The sequence below is a fragment of the Phallusia mammillata genome, chromosome 5, assembly GCF_965637545.1.
Source record: "Phallusia mammillata chromosome 5, kaPhaMamm4.hap1.1, whole genome shotgun sequence".
Taxonomy (NCBI): Eukaryota; Metazoa; Chordata; class Ascidiacea; order Phlebobranchia; family Ascidiidae; genus Phallusia; species Phallusia mammillata.
Window position 1 is genome coordinate 19,565,314 of NC_137256.1, and position 21,588 is coordinate 19,586,901.

A 21,588-nucleotide genomic window follows, 5' to 3' on the forward strand; every position below is an offset into this window, starting at 1 on the left:
CAGTAGCAACGTCGTACGACGTTTCATCGCGGGTAGCCTGGTAGTAAATTATAGCCTCACGGTTTACAACTATATCCAAAAATTCGAGCAAATTGTAATTAGTTTTGTTAACAACGGAATTCAACAAGCTTTGTTTCAAAATTAAATTTGGTTTTAATTCTAATCCCACTCTTGAAGAACTAACAATTTGGCCGTCTGAAAATTGGCGGTTCCTAATTTTTTCTCGGCACAGGAAATGCTTTACGTATTGCCACAAATTAAAGGTTTCAATTGTCGAAATAGTGCTTTTCTCAAATGAAAAATTTTGATAATACTTTTTTAGGTCGCATTTTGATAAGGTCAAATAAAGGCAGTATCTATACCCAGCAGTTACACATTGGGCGTTCGTCCAGTTCATACTCATATCACGTAGCAAGTGTTCTGTTATAGTATGATAAGTTTCTCTGTCCTTGTTGTTTAAATCTAGCTCAGTTATTTTATCAATTACATTATCTGAAGTAGCGTGGTACAACGGATAATTTTCAAAAAAATTTTTTTCAGAAATTTGAGCGTTAGCGTATTGTAAGTTAAGTTTTCTTTTTTTTCTTTTTATTGTGATAGGGATTTGGCTTTTACTTGGCATATTCTGGGGAATTTGAGATAATTTAGTGTAAAACAAAATGTATGCACCACTCTGTATTCGATGTTCAACATTGTCCCAATTAACATGTTTGATTTTTTTGTCATTGTATTCTAATATTCCTTGCTCCGCAAAAGAGTAGGCCATGTAATGCCCGGAACTGGATTGCGCGCCAACATGAACAATTGCACATTTTAAAACAAACACAGCGTCTCCTAGTGTCAATCGCAAATCCGGTAAAATCGTTTTAGTGCATTTTCCGCTAATACTAGATCGTGGCAATACGATCGGCAAAACGTCGGAAGTTGAAACAAGTTTTAATTTTTTTTCAAACTGTTTTTCACTGCCGCAAGTGGAGCAGTTTGCCAAAAAGATTTCATTACAACATTTTTCGAAATACTTGCTTAATTTACTGCCAGCAACTATGTTTTGGTACATCGGAACAAACCAAAAGTTTTGCTCCGGTTCCATTTGATTCTTGACGCTTTTGCAGGTTTGGCAAGTGGTGGTTGACCAAAATTGATGCCTAGGATTAAGGCCACAGTTTTCTAGCAGACTACCATTTTGATATAACATTAAAAACTCGCCGGCATCATGTTGATTACTAAAGTTCCATTTAGGATCTTTACAGATTTTTTTAATCAAATTGCGATGGACGTCGACGTCGTACGATTTGTTACTTAAGGAAGTTAAAAAGTTAGCAACGGGGTCAGAAACAGCCGTACGAGGTGAATTGGCAAACTTTTGCTTCATGAGGAATTTAAGTGATTGAAAAACAGAATTTAACCAGCATGTGTTTCCAAAGTTTTGCAAACCGACGGATTGGTCATTTTGTTCGTCTAAATGTCGTTTTATTGCAAAATTGCACTGTGGCGAATTTTCTACTAAGGCGTATGCAATCCACTGACGGAAAAACTTAGGGTCAAATTTACATAGGGGTTGTTTTGATACGTTTGAAATAATTTGGTCTACTCCATAACAAACGCAAACTCCGCAACTTAAATGGTCTGTTTGTGGTATTAAAGTGTCCTGGAAGAGTTTAATCTTTGAGCCTGGGCCAGGCTTTTAACCACTGGGGGTAGTATTTTATAGAGTCGTTCGTCCGCTTTTTATTGCAGAAATGGATAGTACTCGGGTATATGTTTCAAAAACACTTGTCAAACTTTTTCCTTCATTGCCGGAACATAATTTCGTTGTTCGTCAAACTTTCGAAAAATGTCCACTAAGCTGGGCCCCTTTAAACAAATGGGCCACTTTTACTCACTGGGGGTAGTATTTTATAGAGTCGTTCGTCCGCTTTTTATTGCAGAAATGGATAGCACTCGGGTATATGTTTTAAAAACACTTGTCAAACTTTTTCCTTCATTGCCGGAACATAATTTCGTTGTTTGTCAAACTTTCGAAAAATGTCCACTAAGCTGGGCCCCTTTAAACAAATGGGCCATTTTTAACCACTGGGGGTAGTATTTTATAGAGTCGTTCGTCCGCTTTTTATTGCAGAAATGGATAGTACTCGGGTATATGTTTCAAAAACACTTGTCAAACTTTTTCCTTCATTGCCGGAACATAATTTCGTTGTTCGTCAAACTTTCGAAAAATGTCCACTAAGCTGGCCCCCTTTAAACAAATGGGCCATTTTTAACCACTGGGGGTAGTATTTTATAGAGTCGTTCGTCCGCTTTTTATTGCAGAAATGGATAGTACTCGGGTATATGTTTCAAAAACACTTGTCAAACTTTTTCCTTCATTGCCGGAACATAATTTCGTTGTTCGTCAAACTTTCGAAAAATGTCCACTAAGCTGGGCCCCTTTAAACAAATGGGCCATTTTTAACCACTGGGGGTAGTATTTTATAGAGTCGTTCGTCCGCTTTTTATTGCAGAAATGGATAGTACTTCAGTATATGTTTCAAAAACACTTGTCAAACTTTTTCCTTCATTGCCGGAACATAATTTCGTTGTTTGTCAAACTTTCGAAAAATGTCCACTAAGCTGGGCCCCTTTAAACAAATGGGCCATTTTTAACCACTGGGGGTAGTATTTTATAGAGTCGTTCGTCCGCTTTTTATTGCAGAAATGGATAGTACTCGGGTATATGTTTCAAAAACACTTGTCAAACTTTTTCCTTCATTGCCGGAATATAATTTCGTTGTTCGTCAAACTTTCGAAAAATGTCCACTAAGCTGGGCCCCTTTAAACAAATGGGCCATTTTTAACCACTGGGGGTAGTATTTTATAGAGTCGTTCGTCCGCTTTTTATTGCTGAAATGGATAGTACTCGGGTATATGTTTTAAAAACACTTGTCAAACTTTTTCCTTCATTGCCGGAACATAATTTCGTTGTTCGTCAAACTTTCGAAAAATGTCCACTAAGCTGGGCCCCTTTAAACAAATGGGCCATTTTTAACCACTGGGGGTAGTATTTTATAGAGTCGTTCGTCCGCTTTTTATTGCAGAAATGGATAGTACTCGGGTATATGTTTCAAAAACACTTGTCAAACTTTTTCCTTCATTGCCGGAACATAATTTCGTTGATCGTCAAACTTTCGAAAAATGTCCACTAAGCTGGGCCCCTTTAAACAAATGGGCCACTTTTAGCCACTGGGGGTAGTATTTTATAGAGTCGTTCGTCCGCTTTTTATTGCAGTAATGGATAGTACTCGAGTATATGTTTTAAAAACACTTGTCAAACTTTTTCCTTCATTGCCGGAATATAATTTAGTTGTTCGTCAAACTTGTAACTTACGTTAACTTTGACCTTCCTTTTAATTCACCACTGACTTGTAAAAGGATTAAAGCTTTTCTTTTGGCTTAAAAAAGTGTTTGTTTTTGAGAATGAACAATGCTTGCAATGTAATTTTGCATAATGGTTTTTATTTTTTACTATTTTTATGATTGGGTGATCTATTCCTTAATGTGGTAAACTGCGAAATCAAAAAAATTTCCTCTAAATATTTTTTGACTTCCATTTCGGCGAAATGACATTTGTGCCTCAAGTCAAGAACGTTTTTAGTTTTTACTTTCAATCACAATGGGGTAATTCCCGCAACAGATGGAGCGCGACGGTGTTTTTGTGGCCAGGGTTGAAAACATCAGCAACTTTAAACAACGCTTCATTAACTGCAGTTTCAACGATTCGAAGTATCCCGTAAATATTTTCTAGCTGTGAGACGACGCTGATTTTTCCACATTACTAATTCTGCTTTAACCTTTTCTTGACCTCTCGATCGGCACTCTGCATCAACGAATGCGCAATGTAGAATTTGCATCCAAAAGTGCATAATAATGAAGTGTCAAAATTTAATAATGTGTTTTTGTTCGGCTTTGCATGATCACAACAATACTTGTTCATAATCCTGCATTTTCACTGACTACCAATTCACATTTCTATAGTCATGGCCAGCTCTTTGTCACTTAGTCTCTTTGTTGTAACAGGTGTGCATTGGAATTTTTACAGTTCAAATAATTCATTGGACTCCTTATGAGCATGCAAGTTTCCTGCTTAAGACACAATAAGCGCCCGAGATTTGAACCCAGAACCTTCCGAGCATGCGGGAACATGAGCGAAGTAAAAGCTACCTCAAAAGTGCACAACTTGTCAAACTTTGTCTCGATAACTGATAAAGAAATGACTTGTCGCACTAATTCAACGTATAACGAAGTGTTCGGTAACCTTTAAGTGTGACGTGCCAATTTACTTTGTTCGTCAAAATGGTAATGGCTTCGCGTGCCAACATTTTTGTGTGTAATAATGGTGATTTTAATAGCAATCAGAATGGAGATTTGTTCATGTAGGCTGGATTTTATTGCTATTACACCTACCTACCTACTCAAATATGAACTCGTAAATCGTTCGGCATGAGATGAAAATGTTTGCGTGACTTCCGATCAAAGTTTTGTACAATTGTGCCATTTTAAACTAATTGGATGAACCTGTAGGTACTGTGTTGTAAGAGCAACCAAAACATCAGTGGATATTGTTAATATTACACAGAAGCAACACTTCGAACAAACCGACGATGAAATACAGTTGTTCTATCGTCGCGAAAAGGCGAATACAAAGAATGATAAATAAATACCACAAAAATAACGAATACATCGAAAGGTACAGTGCCCAACAAACAGCAAATTGAATAAACACCCTTAGCTAAACAATTACCCATATTTTTGCTAGCCGAAAACATTTGTGCTTTACTTGATTTCAGTCAAAGGCTTTCACCGTATGTCGCGTAATGAAACAAAAGTTTTTTCACACGTTATTCCGTTCGTAAAGCCAAACTTAAATATCTAGAAAATCGTTAAGATATCATGCAGCAGGGTCATGTACATAAAAAAGACGGGAATAAAACGAAACGCAGCCCAAGGCAAAATAATAATTGCACCACTAAGCAAACTTAAACGGAACACGCAGCGACACGCCAGAAAAGGGCACGAAAGTAAAATATTTTGTAGTTTTTCCCTTGTACTATGTTTTATATGCATATTACGACGAAACGTTGTTACCAACACTTCAAGGTGTAACCTTGATCCTACCATTGGGTCTTAACAAAGCTTTACCCCAAGTTCAGATGGTCTTGGTTTAATAACTGCATACACATCATTATGTAATGCCCACTGTCGGACAATTGAACGACAGTTGTGACGTCATAAACAGCTGTAGCAGACAAGATGACCTCATGCAAATAATTGTTGGGTTCAATTGGGTGCAGCAGTGAACATATACATTTTGTGTGAACATTGAAGGCATCTTTCCATGCAATATCAAATTCCACCAAATGATCAGAATGGCTTGATATGTAGCATAAATCAAATATGCTAGGAATAACAATAGCATTTGAAGCTAATTGTACTTTTAGACACAGAAACAGACTCGGTTAAGTCTCCAAAATCCTCTTAACCAGTGGTGGGATTCAGCCGGTTCGCACCAGTTCTATAGAACTGTCTCACGAAATTTTATGAGATCAGCAAACCGGTTACTGTGAATGGACGTTTTGTAACTGAACTGACAGAATAGTATGAGTTTTGTGACAGAACCAGCTGACAAAAAAATTGTTTCCCACCACTGCTCTTAACCCAAATCCCCTGTATCTATTTAATAAACTGACACATGTGAATGCTTTATGAAGCGACAGTGTGACAGATTCTTAACTCTCCATTATTTGTGCCATACACAAGACCCTGACCCACACCAGGAAGCCAGGCTATGGTATTTATATTCACAAATCTCTGAGGGGTGTCTGGAATCACTGCAAAATATACAAAAAGAATAGTTAAATGTAATCAGCAAATAATGAAAAACAACATTTTTTTAATCAGATAACAGTGTTTACCAGGATGATTGACATGATGAACAACTGTGGAAAGTGCTTCACATCCTTTGTGGCCAACTCTAAGAATTTGAGCCATAGGAAACCTAAAAGTAAAAAGTAAATTAAACTAGAAGGGTGGCTTAGCACATTTTGTCATTGCCTATACACTATAACCTATTTTAAAACATTCATATATTTCCTCTGCTTATTTTATATTGGGTCCCACATTATCCAGCGTCTTTTATAACCTTAGTTGTTTCTGCAGGCAGAACTCATGGGTCCCCACACATGCAAAGTTAAAAATAATGCATTTCAAGAGATAACCATGAGAAAGTCGGGTGTTGTAAGGTAAAACACAGTGATCAGCACTGGGCTTAAATAATAATACTATGAAACCACAATAATTCAATCAATAGTACTACAAAATTTGAGCCCAATCCGCCAATGTTTAAAGGTTTGACCACTAGAGGTGTTTTGAGCAACAACCATTAATGCTTCTGACTACATAGGGCTGTTAACAACCCCCTAACTGCCATGCCACAAAAACGTCCAACAAGCAACCCACAAACACAAGTAACACACAACTGGTTGCCCTTGTAACACTATTGGGCCACAGAAATCTTTCGTTTGTGGTGCCCAATAACATACAAATACGTTTTACACTTTGGGGGCTAGTGGGGTGAATGTTGGGGCTACAGGGTTGAACACAACAATCAACACCTATAAATGGCCTCTTCTTCAAGCTATCCAAATTTCAGCCCATTCCGACACTGTTTAAAATCTCACCCATTTTAAGGGGTTAACAGGGTAAATACTGGGGTTATCAACACAAACAAAGTGGGAAGCACATCTACATAACTATCTTTACCATATGTGTAAGTTTCATCCGAATCCATTAAACATTTGATGGCAAAACGAGTCGGACAAACTTTGCGGGGTAAAAAAACATTTTAGGGGGCTAGCGGGGTAAGTACTGGGGTTATCAACACAAACCAAGTGGGATGCACATCTACATAACTATATCTACCATCTGTGCAAATTTCACCCAAATCCATCATACATTTGATGGAAAAAAGAGTCGGACAAACTATGGGTGAAAAAAAAAACATTTTAGGGGGCTAGCGGGGTAAATAGTGGGGTTATCAACACAAACAAAGTGGGATGCACATCTACATAACTATACCTACCATCTGTGTAAATTTCATCTAAATTCATTAAACATTTGATGGCAAAACGAGTCGGACAAACTTTGGGGTAAAAGGGGGCTAGCGGGGTAAATACTGGGGTTATCAACAAAAACAAAGTGGGATGCACATCTACATAACTATATCTACCATCTGTGTAAATTTCATCGAAATCCATCAAACATTTCATGGAAAAACGAGTCGGACAAACTTTGGGGAGAAAAAAAAAGAAGAAAAAAAAAGAAAAAACAAACAAACAATTTGAGTAAAATCAATATGTGTCCCCTTCAGGGAAGGGGACCCATAATAATGCATTAGGTGAGAGTAAATTTTAGCAGCTTAGCAAAATAACAACATAATGTGCAAAAGAGGTTGTTTTAACAGTGTAACAATTAGACAAAGCAAATGTGCTAGTTTTGGCTCAAAATTGTATCATGAAGTAAAATATTATGCAAAAAAGTGTACCATATTTTACGGACCTTAAAGCGCACTGTCAATAAATTGCTTTGATTAGTTCTTTGTTCATACATAAGGCGCACCGGGCTATAGAACGCAACGTATTTTAAGGAGTATAAAAGTTTACTTGTTACGTAATAAATGTAAGCAAGTCACAATAGTACAATGAGCAAAAGAAAAAATGAGTCTAGTGAATATCACAGTTGCTAGTTGCTTTCACCATAGTTTGTTGTGTAAGACGGTGGTTTATTTATATAATAATAGTATACTGGAGTGTAGGCAATAAAGCACTACTTGATCCATACATGAGGCGCACCGGCTTATAAGGCGCACGATCAATTTATGAGGAAAAAAAGGATTTAAATTGTGCCTTATGGTCCGTAAAATACGGTAACCTAAACACTGTATACATTTCTGTTTATAAGTTCAATGGTGAAAATAATGGCATGAGCATTTGTCAAAACATTTGACAAAAAACAGATCACTTTTTATGTCATTTGGGCCGGTATTTTCAACATTTTAACCTAAAGCTTTATTACAAGCATTGCAACAAATCAAAAATAAATTTCACTACTTCAAAAGCAAGATTAGGTAGAACTGTAAAACTTAGAGACAAGTTTACTGCATGGTTAGACATTATCAAATTTTACGAAGCACTAAAACTGACCACAGTCAATTTATTATTTTACACCTCACCTATACAATTGCCTGCCTTCCTGGGAGTAAACTCGGTTTTTGACTCCCACCGCAATGTAGCCACCTAGTGGCGATAAGCTTAGACAAACAGCATTTGGCCCAATTGATTTCCTGAAAAGATGCAAAAGATGATAGTATAATTCAGAATCAATACCCTTTCTGTATTAGGTCCATTACAATCTTCATTCACCAAGCAACAAGCTGGGTGATTCTATTTTTGAGTTTGAAAAAATTTGTAAAGATTTATTGTTTGATGTGAAGTTTAAGCAGGTGGTTTGATATAATTTGGTGGCTATGTTCCGACTTTAAAACAACCCTTGGTCTATGTATTGTAACAATGTCAGCATCTTTAGTGCACATTTATTGTTTAGAAACCAAACATACGTAAATGCATTACTTATAGCTGGGTGTACAGCAGTACCATTGTTGGCTGAATAATTTTTAAAAAATATGCCAAATGGTCAAGCCCAAAAAAGTACGAAAATCCCTGGCTTGGATATATGCTAATCAAGGCTATGTTATATAACAGGGGGCCAGATCAGCTTCACGCTTGAGCCGCATAACACATAACTTAGTTTGAAAAGAGCTGCAACACAAAAAAATCTAAAAAACTAATTTATTCACTCACTGTAGTGTATGCTATCAAATAATGATTATTATTGTATGGTGATACTGTGAGTTTCCACCTGGGCTGCAAAGTGTTTGAAATTAGGCTGATATGATGGGAAAGTTTTGTGTTTAGCTTCGTAATGATGTTTCAAGTTGCTAATTTTGTAATAGTTGAGCGAAGCTTGACAGATAAGACACACAGGTTTAAACTTTACAGTTATTGCTAGTAGCAGCTGCAATACAAATGTAAAATGCTTTTAATGTCAGCCCTGACTTACAGCTAAAACCTAAAAATATATTTGACTACAATGCTCAATCTAGCACGTTTCTGTACAATAATGTTCTTTTCGGCTGATTTTCGGAAAGTACATTGGTTATGACAAACAGTCAGTCTATTGTTAATACGTGATATACTGCATTGTTTCATAATCAAGGTAAACAACTCGGCTGGGGAAATGCATGTCCAACATTAAAGAGCCACAATCAAAGGTGAGAGCCACAGTTTGGCCACCCCCGTTATATAACAACTGGAATCATCTTTGATTACAAACCTGAATATATTTTGACCCAATGTGCTTGGTTCTAATGAGAAAACTGCAACTTGCATAGAATCGGGAACAAAATTTAATTCCGCTGGAATAAACGTTGCCAGTTTAGTTCCATCTTTGGAAATATCAACACTTGAATCATTGTAGACTTTGCACTGTGGAACTATTACATTGATGTCAGATCTGAAAGAATAAATACACATGTTTTAGGGTAAAGCACTAAAACTACCATACAATGTTTAATCTGAAAGGGGATATTTTTCCCATATTGACCCAATTTTTTTGTAAAGATGATTGGAAAAATCATTATGAATGCATTTTAGTTTCTATTAATATGAATTAGACATTGTATGGTTTAAGTTGTACATGACATAAAAATGCCTTTCACTCTTAAATTAGCTTTCTTTAAATGCGCATTTGTGTGAAACTGGGGGTCGTATATTATTTATTGATGATACAGGTGTGAAAAAACATGCATAGGCCTTATGGGCCAATATTTTAAATAGTTTGTGCACAACCAAGCGTTCATTTGAAATTGTTTTGGATGTCAGACCTTGTTTTATCCTGTAAATTTGTTGTTCTTAAAATTCCGTTTCCAAAATCTGAAAACCATATATACCTGCTAATTTCGGGAAGTTCCAATTTAGAAAAGTCCCACCACTGCAATCGATAAGAGGTTGGATCTGGCGAATTGTGTCCAGGATAAAATGACAGATACTGGTTGATGCTACGTAAGCGACGCTGGTGTCGACGCCTAAAGACACAAAATTTATAAAATACTGTCAACGCTTTCCATATGTCTCCTTGTTACATAACCCCAATCAAAATAAATAGGCTTTTTGCACAAAACAGAATAGCTATTCAATTTTTAAAACAATTCAATGACTTGTATTGACTACAAATCTGCCATCATAGATAGTTTTGTCTGTAAGTATGTAACTTTATGCACAGAGCTACTAACAGCTTGGACATTACCGAAGTAGGTAATGAAAACATTTTTGCTTTAAATCTAATCAACTTAGAAAGTTAACTGTCATACTGATGATGGCATGAGCATTTGCCGAAACGTTTGAACAATAAAGCATGTCGCTTTTTACGTCTATTTGGGCCGTTATTTTCACCATTAAACTTATGAACAGATCCGTATATAGTGTTCTAACTGTCATAAAAAATTAAAAACTCTGCATGTTAACTGTTTTTGATGTCAAACTTTAAATGTTAAGTTGTTTACAATGCTTACTGGGAATGGTCAGTCATTTTTATGTTGCAATATGAAACACTGCAACAACTAATGACTATCATACCTACACAAAGTGATAAATCATCTGTTCACACCGAAATAATTTGCAACTGCAAAGCGGTAGATTTCAGAAATCTAAATCCAGTTTTTCACAAACTTTTTGCAATAACAATTCGTATTTTCATTCATGTAAATGCAAAACATCTGTTGTCATACCAATTATATCAAAATAATATGATCCACTACAACTGCTATTAATACAGTTCTCTTTGTTGCCTCATAAACATGTTCCATATAAATGAATACAATTATGACAAAAGAATGCACAAAGCATGGTACTTAGTTCTTTAATAAAACTGTTAAAAGCTTGTAACAGTTCTTTAATTAAACTGTTAAAAGAACTGTTAAAAGCCCACTAAAATAAGCTTGTAGACCAGGGTTCCCTAACTTAAACTGCTTTAAGGGCCAAAAACAAGCTTTTAAAGAAGTCAAGGGCAGCACTACCGAAACATTTGTTACAGTGTAACAATACAACAAAAGTATTGCATGATTAAAAACTAAAATGTTCATTTATGCCAGGGGTGGACAACATGCGGCCCTTCATTAAAGGTTGTGCGGCCCGCAGAGACGCTCGGATTTCAAAAGTATTGGCCAACGAGTCCAATTATTTCATATTTTTGAGCTGATTATTGCGCCTGATGCTAGTTTTTGTGTTTGAGACCCCTGTCGTAGGCCATGGTACACTAAAGTATGAAAACCACTGATCTCAAGCTATATAAATGACCATTTAAGCTTCAAAACGTTTCTTTGTGGATTTTACAATCAACTTAAAACCTTACCAATGAGTTCTTGATTGCCGGGCTCTGCTTCTTTGTTGAGCAGATCTAGAATAAGCAGCATCTGGGGGCGGCTGGTCATTAACCCCAGGATTAAACTGTTGTTCTGCAAAATAAATAGATTTAAATTGTTTGTATTTGCTAGAATCTTTCTTAGTGCTTATTAAGGGACACAGTAAATGGGAGATATGTTCATGCTGACAAAACTAACAGCACATTATTTGGTCAAGCAAGACACTTAGCATTTCAATTTATTAAACATATTCGGTACAGATTTTGAGCAGATATTTTTGTTCTTTACAAACAATAGACACTTACATTAGCCAGAACATAAAACATAACACTAAGTATTAGATGATTTAAGGAAAACTAGACTTTCTATTTGAATAAGGAACTAAAGATGGCAAAAACTTTGTTAAACTATATATATTTCAAGATTGTGTACATCGGTTGATTTTGTTTGGCATAGGGTTTTATACACTGGGTTCGGATTAGAACATGTTTTAACGTTTTTAACACGTTGACTGCCAAGGGATATTCCTATGTTGTGCTCAAATTTGCCAAATATGTTTTAGTGGCTTTCTGAAATCAGAAAGTTAAAATATTTTGTGCCATGCTACGAGTTAACTCGTAGGTAACATGCTGGTGTAGGGTGTTTCGGTGTTCCCACAATGCATCCATAACGTTAGTTCGAGACGTCAGCTCATTTTAAGCGCGTTACAATCGAATAAGTCTACTACGAGTTTTCTCGTATCTGGCAAGCCTGGCTAGATCGGCAACTACGAGATGACTCGTAATTGGCAGTCAACGTGTTAACAATGTTTTAACATAAAAGACATAACATACCACTTGATGAAGTCATGTAATGATTAGGAAGTTCTCCAGGTCTTCTAGGTCCTGGCGGCTCAATGATCACACTTCTAGCCATTGGAAGAAAAAAAGTTGGAACATCTGGTTCTTCCAGTGGTTCATCCATCATTCCAAATGAACTAGTGGGTGTAGTTCTACTGATTATTGAAGCTCTGACATTGTTCGTTAAGTTCTCAGATGGAGGGGTATCAAAGTTAAGAGACATCTCCACACCGGGGTCATTTAGGGACTCCAGTAAACGTTCCTGAGTTGATGGTATATTGCGTCGTAACAAACGCCGTAAAGCTCTATGGCCAGTTCTACTTGTCACAGTTGTACTTGGCCGAGGTGGACTCGCTTGGTGGGATGCAAGCAGGTTTTGTTCAGTTGCTGACGGCAGTGGTGTGTTGTTGTTTCCACGATCTCTGAGCTGTTGAAGGCGAAGTTCTAACCTTCTGCGCTCTTGTCGCAAAAATTGCAGTCTATTGTATTGATGTTGTATCTCAGCGTTAACGCTTACTCGAGCATGTAGTATACGCTCATGATCCCGTGAATATGTGTGAGCTGGTTCATTAGGTCCTGGTACTGGAGGTCGTTGTGAAAACCCTCTCCTTGGTTGTGTTATTGTCGTTGTTGTTGTTGCCGAATGAAAAAGTGAAACCGGTGTTTCTACATCAGCCTGGGGGGTCATTTGTGAAGCAACACTTCTAGGTTCGCATGGTCTGGGGATCAACCGTGATAGATTGGATTCACGGCGACGTAGGTTGTAGGCTGTGCTTGTTGATGAACGATTGGTTGAAGCTCGACTGGATGGACCAGGATGAGAGCCTGATAACCAGTCTCGAAGCATCTGGCGTCGCTGCATGTAAAAACCCAGTAGTTAGGCTCTGCAACTGTGGTTACAAGTACTGTTTACAAGTGCTTAGAACTAGAGATGTACCGAATATTCGGTTTGCCGAATTTATTCGGCCGAATCGATCATTTTTGCAAAGATTCGGTTTCGGCCGAATAATTTGTTGCGATTCGGCCGAAACCGAATGTTTTACGAACACAAATTTAAAGCGTTAAACGTGTATTTTCTGCTTATTAAGGTCCACGCAATCTTTCAAAAGCCCAAACATAACGAAAATTGCGTCAATGTTTATCTTATTCAACACATTATCGTTTTTCCCATGGTAGTCAAAAAAATTAGTAATTCATTGGCAGGTTGCCAATCATGCTGAAGGCAATTTTAAACCCCACAGAAGTGAAATAAGGACGAAACACAACTATTTTGCACTGGCTGCCTGGTAGATAAACATTTTTTCACGTCAAACGCGTAATGTACGACTTTGCGTGACGTCATAAATGATTCGGTTGATTCGGCCGAATTTATTCGGCAAAACCGCCGAATATTCGGTTTCGGCCGAATCGAAATTTAGCCGATTCGGTACATCACTACTTAGAACCTATGCTAGTGTTTGTTACCATGCTGCACAGCAAACAATACCTTACAGTCTGAACAAGGAACACAAAGCAGGTGCCACTACCTACTAATAAAATCTATTTCACAAAGTAATTTTGACATAAATAGACCACAAGGTTTACTACACACAGAACAGAATGCAACCTTTAACTTAAGTATATTATATCGTTTTAATGCTTACCCGGGCTTGAGACGAGCCAGCTGAAGGTCTGGGTGGAGGCCATCCCCAATCAACTACAGAAAACACAAAAAGCAAACTTTAAATCTACACCAGTGATTCTCAACTGTGGCCTTTAGGGTGGCATATGGTTCTCAACTACGCACCAGACCTCAGAAAACCACCAAAGATTGCTATTTTATCCTTCATCTTTGGTGATTTTCTAATGTCTTGTTTTTTGTGGCTTCTTACACACTTAAAAAACTACCATCTGGTCCCGACAATAAAAAAGTTTGAGAACCCCTGATCTACACAGTCACATTATTCTTCTTATAAAAGAGAAATAGCATTTACCATTTATCATCACAGATTTGTAAAAACTCAACAGTGCAGCTTAGAGGTTATTTACATAAATATTGTTGCTAAATTATTATTTTTTATGAAGTGCAAAAATAGAGTCCTGAAAAATGTTAACATAAAAGTAGACAAATGTTCTTGTTCAAATATTTTTTTATAGTACAAAAAAAAGAGTCCTAAAAAATGTTAAGATAAAAGTCGACCAACCTGTGTCATTGTCATCAGCTTCATCTTCACCACCTGAATTTTGTTCCTCGTCATTCACCACACCCGTCAATATGTGGCTTCCCCATCTGTCAAATCTAACCAAGCGAACCTAACAAAATAAACAGATGTAGCTTGACTTAAAAACAACCATGTATTCTTGAAAATACAATCACAAGTCGGGAAATGTTTATTTCCAGGTTAAAATCTGTTGACAGTGTTATAAAGACAAATTATTTTCACTAAAAAGCATCTTCAGTGACTATAGAGAGCAATAATATAAATAATGAAAGGAGGAAATCATTGCAACAATGGCAATAGATCAGGAAATGATTACCAGGAATCAATTAATCTGGATTTAAAATCCAATCTTCTGATTTAGATCTTCATACCTAATTACCAAAATGGCACACAATATTAAATTCATATAAATATAATACATTTTTCATCACAAAATTAGATTGTAATTGGGTTTAGACATTCTGCACAGAAAACACCTTAAATAGGTTTTGGCAGTTTAACTTTTTTCTTTAAATGTTTCTTAAAGGATTATTTTGTTTTAAACTAATGTGTTCAAAATGTATTGAAACCTGCTATGATAGTCACTCTACATTGCTATATTGTCAAATTACTACAGTTCTGGCCAATTCTAAAAACCTGACATTCATTGACTTTCACAATGCACTAAAACAGTGCAGAATGATCTAAATATTAGGACAGTGTTGCAAAAACCTGTTCACATTAATCTTTGCAATTGATCACAGGATGGTTGAGTATACAAAGCTGTGCAAATTAGGATGTATCAGTGACCTCAATATCAGACAGCACAGACTTTGAACCACACAGATTTAGATTAATAATAAAATTGGAACAAGTAATAGAAAGGAGGTCAAACACAATGCCTACAGTAAGCAAAATCATACATTGGTTAAATTATTTTTTTACAAAAACATATCATCAATGAAAAGATTTTTTTTGTAATGTACAATGTAATATAAAAGTTTATTTTTTTTGCTTGTACTTACTTTTTCATGCACATTGCTAGTTTTAATGGAAGCAAATGGTCTTGGATAACTCCAGTCCCATAGATATATCTCATTGCCACCAGCAATAAGCAAGACTTGGTCCGTTGGGTGAAAAGACAGCGATGCAATAGTAACATTTTCATTTGAAGCAATCCATGATTCACTTCCTCCACCATGTAAATCCCAAACTCTCACCTACAAATACAAGGCAATGTAGATTCTATAAATGCAGAACAAAACTACTTTGTTGTAGTGCATCACACAAAATTCTAATTTCAAAATCTTAACTCAAAAAAGGCAAAAACTAAAACATTTAAAATGGTGTACTGTATCTTTACCTCCCCATTTAAACATCCAGTTGCTAGAATATCGTTCGAGCTTGGGTGAAACGAAATGCACCACGGAGAACGGTCGTGCCCAACTAGTGACTTGACCAACTTTTCAGACTTTAAATCCGTCACATGAACATTATGATCTCCGTGGCAACTTGCTATAAGAGAATGATCAGGACTGAAAGCCGTCATAAAAGTTGATCGAGTTCGTGAGGGCAAGTCCACTTTGTGATTGTCGGTACACATTGTTGAGGCACATTGTTCGGCAAATGAAGATAGAGCATCAGGTCTTCCAGTAAACTTTTTAATTTGATATTGTCTGTTTCTCAGTGCTGTTATTACACTACAGTTTTTCACCTTTGTATTAGGTGAATGTGGAGACATGCCCCTATACCGACAACAACTGTACTAGATCTTAAAACAGATATCAAATTAAACAATCTCCATATACGAACTTGATAATAACTTAACTTAGACATTTAACATCAATAAAAGGACGTACAATTATCAATAACTTAACAAACAAGTCTGCCTCGTAAAAACATCTTCAACTTACAGTTATTGTAAAGTGATAAAAATAGAACTGATCTAAACATTTTACAATTGCAAACATTCGCGTAACTCCAAACAATCAAGTGACTCAATAAAGACAAACGGACGAAGAACGAAATTAATGACGTAAAAGAAAAAATGCATTTTTTCCGATGCACCATGACATAGGATGGTGGACACAAAACGTCCAAATCTTTTTCGCTTGCAAAAATAAAACAAATATAAATTCGCTTTGCGGGATCAACAACATATTTTTATACTTACACTAACGAAACATACTGTATGAAACGTTTCATATTTAAAACAACATAAGGTTTAGACACTCTGTTAGTACGGATAAAACAAAAACAACAGGTCAAAAACAGCTGATTTGCTGCGGTTGTTAACTCGTTATCGCACGTTCAAACACGTTTGTAAATGCTATTTTGGTCGCTACCAAGTTGTAAACAAGTTAATTGGTGACTTGCCACTATAAATTAAAACACCCCTTTGCCATCTTAATTAACGTTTAAATAATTCGCCGTAAATTGATGAAAATTGTCTATTATGTGTCTATTCAGTATTTCAGTTTAAGAAAATTTACCGAACAAAACTTCATACAAGAACTGCCATGTCGTTGACTGGTAACGTTTACAAGCAGTTTGTAAGCCACCACCTATAAAATTGTTTTAAATCAGCCACCGCCAAGCATTTATTAAGTCAGTGCCGGATGCAACGCATCCTGACTTTTCAGGTTATTCGGATTACGTGTCCATTTTTTCTGTGTCGAAATATGAGTCTACCAGAAATTATTTGCCATCCAAATCCGGCTTGCATGATTGGTATAGACTTTGTTGTAACAGCGCTTTCACTGCTGCTGCTCACGTCTTTATGTCAGCGAAACCGAGTAAATACGCACACCATCACGTGATTACTTTCCCCCCCAATTATTCACTTTAAAAGTTGCCTTACTATGCAAATCTACTGCTCAATTTCATTTTTCAGGACACAACAAAAAGTTTTCGCCCAGTACACCAATTGGTTGATTGCTTTTTTGCAACAATCCTGTTTTGGGGACAACTTGAAATCTAGATTGGAGCGCTTGTATTTCCCCTTCAAAGGGTCTAGACGGGATTTTTGTGCAATGAAACAGGCACTCTTTCTCTTTGCATACATGTCCACATGAAAGAAAAAAGTATAGCACAAATAAATGCACACAACACTTTGCATTTAGTCCATTCTGTCTGTATGTATACTACATTATAATACTTTTTTTGAAAACTCAAGAACTCAACAAACTGCTGAATGAACAAATGTTTAGCAAAAAGAACTGTGTTATAAGAATAAGAAACAATACAGTTAACACAACGTAATCAACAATCATGAAACATTTTTCAATAATTCACAAACATCTTTTGAAGTCGCACATTCCAAAGGTGTTTCATCATCAATATCTTTAATGCTTGGATCAGCTTTGAACTGAATAAGTAATTCAACTAAATCTCTGTAGTCACAAGCTGCAGCTGAAATAATTGAACATAGATTTACAGCAACCTGTTGCAATACATCAAATCAAGTTTTGCTTTGTCATGTAATTAAGTATTATTTAGGCTTTGGAAATGTTGACGTCGAAATGTCAATTGTTTATTCTAAAACTGTTGGATGAGCAATAATTGGTTATACATCAAGCCTGTCAGCAATAGCTTATTTTTTGGAAATGTTGGGTAAGAAAAATGGAAAAAACTAGACACTAAGGAAAAAATAGCTTGAAGAGAATTGGTGAGCTTTCATTAACACCTATATACACAAAACAAACTTTACCATAGTGCAGAGGTGTAGATAAATTTATATCCTGGCTGTTTACGTTTAGACCATTCTTCAACAGATATTCTGCTATATCCCTGTGTCCTCTGTCACAGGCCCAGTGAAGAAGGGTCCGTTTCTAGCAAAACAATATTACCATATAAAAGTACACTATACCAACCTAAGCTAGACTGTTCACAATGTAATTGAAGCAGAGGTATTTTAATGTTTAACACATTAAATATGTCAATCATACATCTTGTTTTGGAGAGAAGTCCTCCTTTTTAATAAAAACCAAGTTGTCCTGAACACATACTATTCATGTGATTTTGTTTTAATCAGTGATTTGCAATGAACTCCTATGTGAAATTTATCAGAAATTGCAAATAGTATTTGCTGTCATGCAACCATGGAAACCATTCGTTTAAATCAGTTTATTAAATTTTTAAGATTGAAAGTGATCTACATATCGGCATATTTTATGATTTCTTAGTTCACTAAATGGTTAAGACAAAAAACTTGTGGTCTTTAAACCTTACCTCACTATCAACCAGTGTTGAGGATGGAAGCATTTGTTTTACATGTTCTAGTGATCCTCCTTTGCACCAATCAAATATATTTTTCTCACTGTCTGGTACCTGTAAACAATCCTCTCCGCAGGACATTGTGCTTACAGCAACACCCAAGCCACTGTAATTTTTTAAATAACTGGTATGTTTAACAGGTTATTGTTGCAAAGCTGGGGTTAAACGTAATGAAATTGCTAAGAAAATAGATACCATATTTCAGATGTGGATTACATGTAATGTATATACAAACCTGTTTGAATTTGATTTGGAGCTTAAGTCACACGACGGATCTAATAAACGAATTCTATCAACATACTGGCTCATAGCAATCTCTTTTGTCATACCCAACAATTCATTCCAAGCATTCCTGTCGAAATAAACGTGTTTTAAAGAAATGACTATGCAAATTAAGTGTTTTTTTACCATTTGCTTCTTGCGCTGGGGTTAAGAAAACTTGGCTTTGTTGCGTTACAATCGCCAATTGTTGCTTGTTTGTATCTCGCGTAAAGATAAAGCAGGTCGGCATCTTTGGCGCTTTTGTCAATTAGGTGCTGTAAATGATCTGACGCAGCTTTGAACGCATGCTCGTCCGACATGTTTACTTAAAACTGCCTACAGCCACCGGTGCGGTATTCATTGATGAAAAAGTCCCAACGAAAAGCGATCAGTTTAATCCAAACTAAAGCAACACGTGCATTTGCTTAGCTTTGCTTAAAAGTGTTGACCAGGTAAACAATATATTTTTTGTGTACAATAAATCTTTTGTTAGATATGTCAATTCCCAATCAATTAAATATGATAAGACTTTTTGCTAAAGAAATAAAAAAAATGTGTAAACCTAGTTGTCGAAATCTTTAAGAAACGAACAAATGTTTACATAAAAAGTATAACTAGTACTACAACTAAGCATATTTAATTTGTGGCTAATCATTTAAAATTATTTTATAACTTCGGAAACAAATCAGTTTGGAAGTTATAGACAAAACACACCTGGCTGCTCGGGATTAGACAGTGACGTGCATTTCTATGTGAAATTAATTTGCTCTGCACATTCAGTCGCGAAGACAACTGAAATAGTGAATTGTTTTCGTTGTGTTCAAATTTTGTTTCAAGTTAGCTAAGAATATAACCTAATCATCATCATGGCTGACGAAGGCAAGTTGGAAAAGATGGAAATTGATTACAGTGACACTGTAGATAAAGTTATACCCGAATGTGAAGTAATCGCCAAAGATGGCAATCTTGGAGAAGCAATTGAAAAACTTCACTCATTGGAAAAGCAGACACGAGTTGCCTGCGATATGATATCAAATGGGAAGGTTATGGTTGCCGCTGTTCGTCTTTGCTTTGAGTCAAAACAGTGGGAAACCCTCAATGACAACATTGTCGTTTTCACAAAGAAAAGAAGCCAGCTGAAACAAGCGATCACTAAAATGGTCCAGGAATGTTGTACTTACGTTGAGAAGACACCAGATCTCGAAACTAAGTTGAAGTTGATTGATTGCTTAAGAACTGTCACAGAAGGAAAAATTTACGTTGAAAATGAGCGAGCACGCTTGACCATGAAGCTTGCCAAAATCAAAGAGGACCAGAGTGATATTTCTGAAGCTGCATCGATTCTACAAGAGCTGCAAGTTGAGACATTTGGAAGCATGGACAGAAAGGAAAAGATTGAGTTTATTCTGGAGCAAATGAGACTTTGCTTGGCCAAAAAAGATTACATTCGTGTTCAAATTATCAGCAAGAAAATCAGTGTCCGATATTTTGAAAGTGAAGATGAAGAAATTCAAAACCTTAAATTGAGGTTTTACCAAATGATGATTGAATTGGATCTTGCTGACAGTCAGTACCTATCCACATGCAAGCATTTCAAGGCAGTCTTTGAGACTCCACTCATTAAAAGTGACAAAATGAAATGGCAACAAGCACTAAAAAGTGTTGTCTTGTATGTTCTTTTATCGCCCCATGATAATGAACAGTCTGACATGTTGGAAAGGGTAAAACAAGAGAAACAACTGGAAGACATACCAAAATATAGGGAACTGCTGGAATGTTTTGTTTGCCAAGAACTCATACAGTTACAGAAGTTCTTTGCCCTCTATGAGCATGAGTTGCGTGAGGGCGAACCAGGTAGCCCATGCACCGACGTTTTCCTTCATACAGAAGGCGGAGAGAAGCGTTGGAAGGATTTCGCGAACCGCGTCATCGAGCACAACATAAGGGTCATGGCAAAATACTACACCAGGATCACATCAAAAAGAATGGCCATGCTCCTTAACTTGTCAGTAGAAGAGGCTGAAGAGTACCTTGCCAAGTTGGTTGTCAACAAAACTGTGTTTGCCAAAATCGACCGATTGAGTGGAATTATCAATTTTTCACGACCGAGAGATCCCAGCGATGTACTTAATGAATGGTCACATTCTGTTAACAAGTTAATGGGTTTGGTTAACAAAGCAACCCACTTGATTGCCAAAGAAGAGATGGTCCATGCTTTAAAGTGATGGCCCAAGTGTTTCTTAATGTTAAAAAAATGTGAATCTATAGTTCCTTGCAACTTTTTGTGATGATGTTGGTCATGGTTAAAAGCAGAAGTTCGTTGTAGATTGATTATTTTCTATTTCAAACAGTTCAAATTGGCGTGATTGTAGTAAATTCTTGTCTGCTGCTAATTTGACCATTGGCCTATTGCTGCATATTTTTTGTTGTCACATAATATACAACTTGGAGTTGTTGATCAAAATACACTAAGATGATACTATTAAGGAATGTTTTTTTGGTGAAATGTTCAGACCAGCAATTC

The 21,588-nt window shown here is 36.4% G+C and overlaps 3 protein-coding genes across 3 annotated transcripts; 1 reads left to right on the forward strand and 2 right to left on the reverse strand.

Moving 5' to 3' along the window:
• Positions 1-4,585: 4,585 nt before the first annotated feature.
• LOC145227853 (activating molecule in BECN1-regulated autophagy protein 1A-like) lies at positions 4,586-16,325 on the reverse strand. Its single transcript, XM_080092777.1, has 11 exons — positions 15,892-16,325; positions 15,554-15,748; positions 14,532-14,640; positions 13,992-14,044; positions 12,343-13,204; positions 11,500-11,602; positions 10,040-10,174; positions 9,424-9,603; positions 8,264-8,374; positions 5,949-6,031; positions 4,586-5,864 (listed from the first exon to the last, which is right to left on the reverse strand). The coding sequence occupies exons 1-11, from the start codon at positions 16,267-16,269 to the stop codon at positions 5,737-5,739; spliced, it is 2,337 nt and encodes a 778-aa protein (XP_079948903.1). The 5' UTR covers positions 16,270-16,325; the 3' UTR covers positions 4,586-5,736.
• Positions 16,326-17,505: 1,180 nt separating this feature from the next.
• On the reverse strand, positions 17,506-19,534 carry LOC145227856 (acyl-CoA-binding domain-containing protein 6-like). Its single transcript, XM_080092781.1, has 5 exons — positions 19,212-19,534; positions 19,039-19,155; positions 18,759-18,909; positions 18,238-18,358; positions 17,506-17,939 (listed from the first exon to the last, which is right to left on the reverse strand). Exons 1-5 carry the CDS (start codon positions 19,382-19,384, stop codon positions 17,797-17,799), a joined length of 705 nt encoding a protein of 234 aa, XP_079948907.1. The 5' UTR covers positions 19,385-19,534; the 3' UTR covers positions 17,506-17,796.
• Positions 19,535-19,812: 278 nt separating this feature from the next.
• LOC145227854 (26S proteasome non-ATPase regulatory subunit 12-like) lies at positions 19,813-21,546 on the forward strand. The gene has a single exon (XM_080092778.1). It carries the CDS (start codon positions 19,931-19,933, stop codon positions 21,287-21,289), a length of 1,359 nt encoding a protein of 452 aa, XP_079948904.1. The 5' UTR covers positions 19,813-19,930; the 3' UTR covers positions 21,290-21,546.
• The last annotated feature ends 42 nt before the right edge of the window (positions 21,547-21,588 follow it).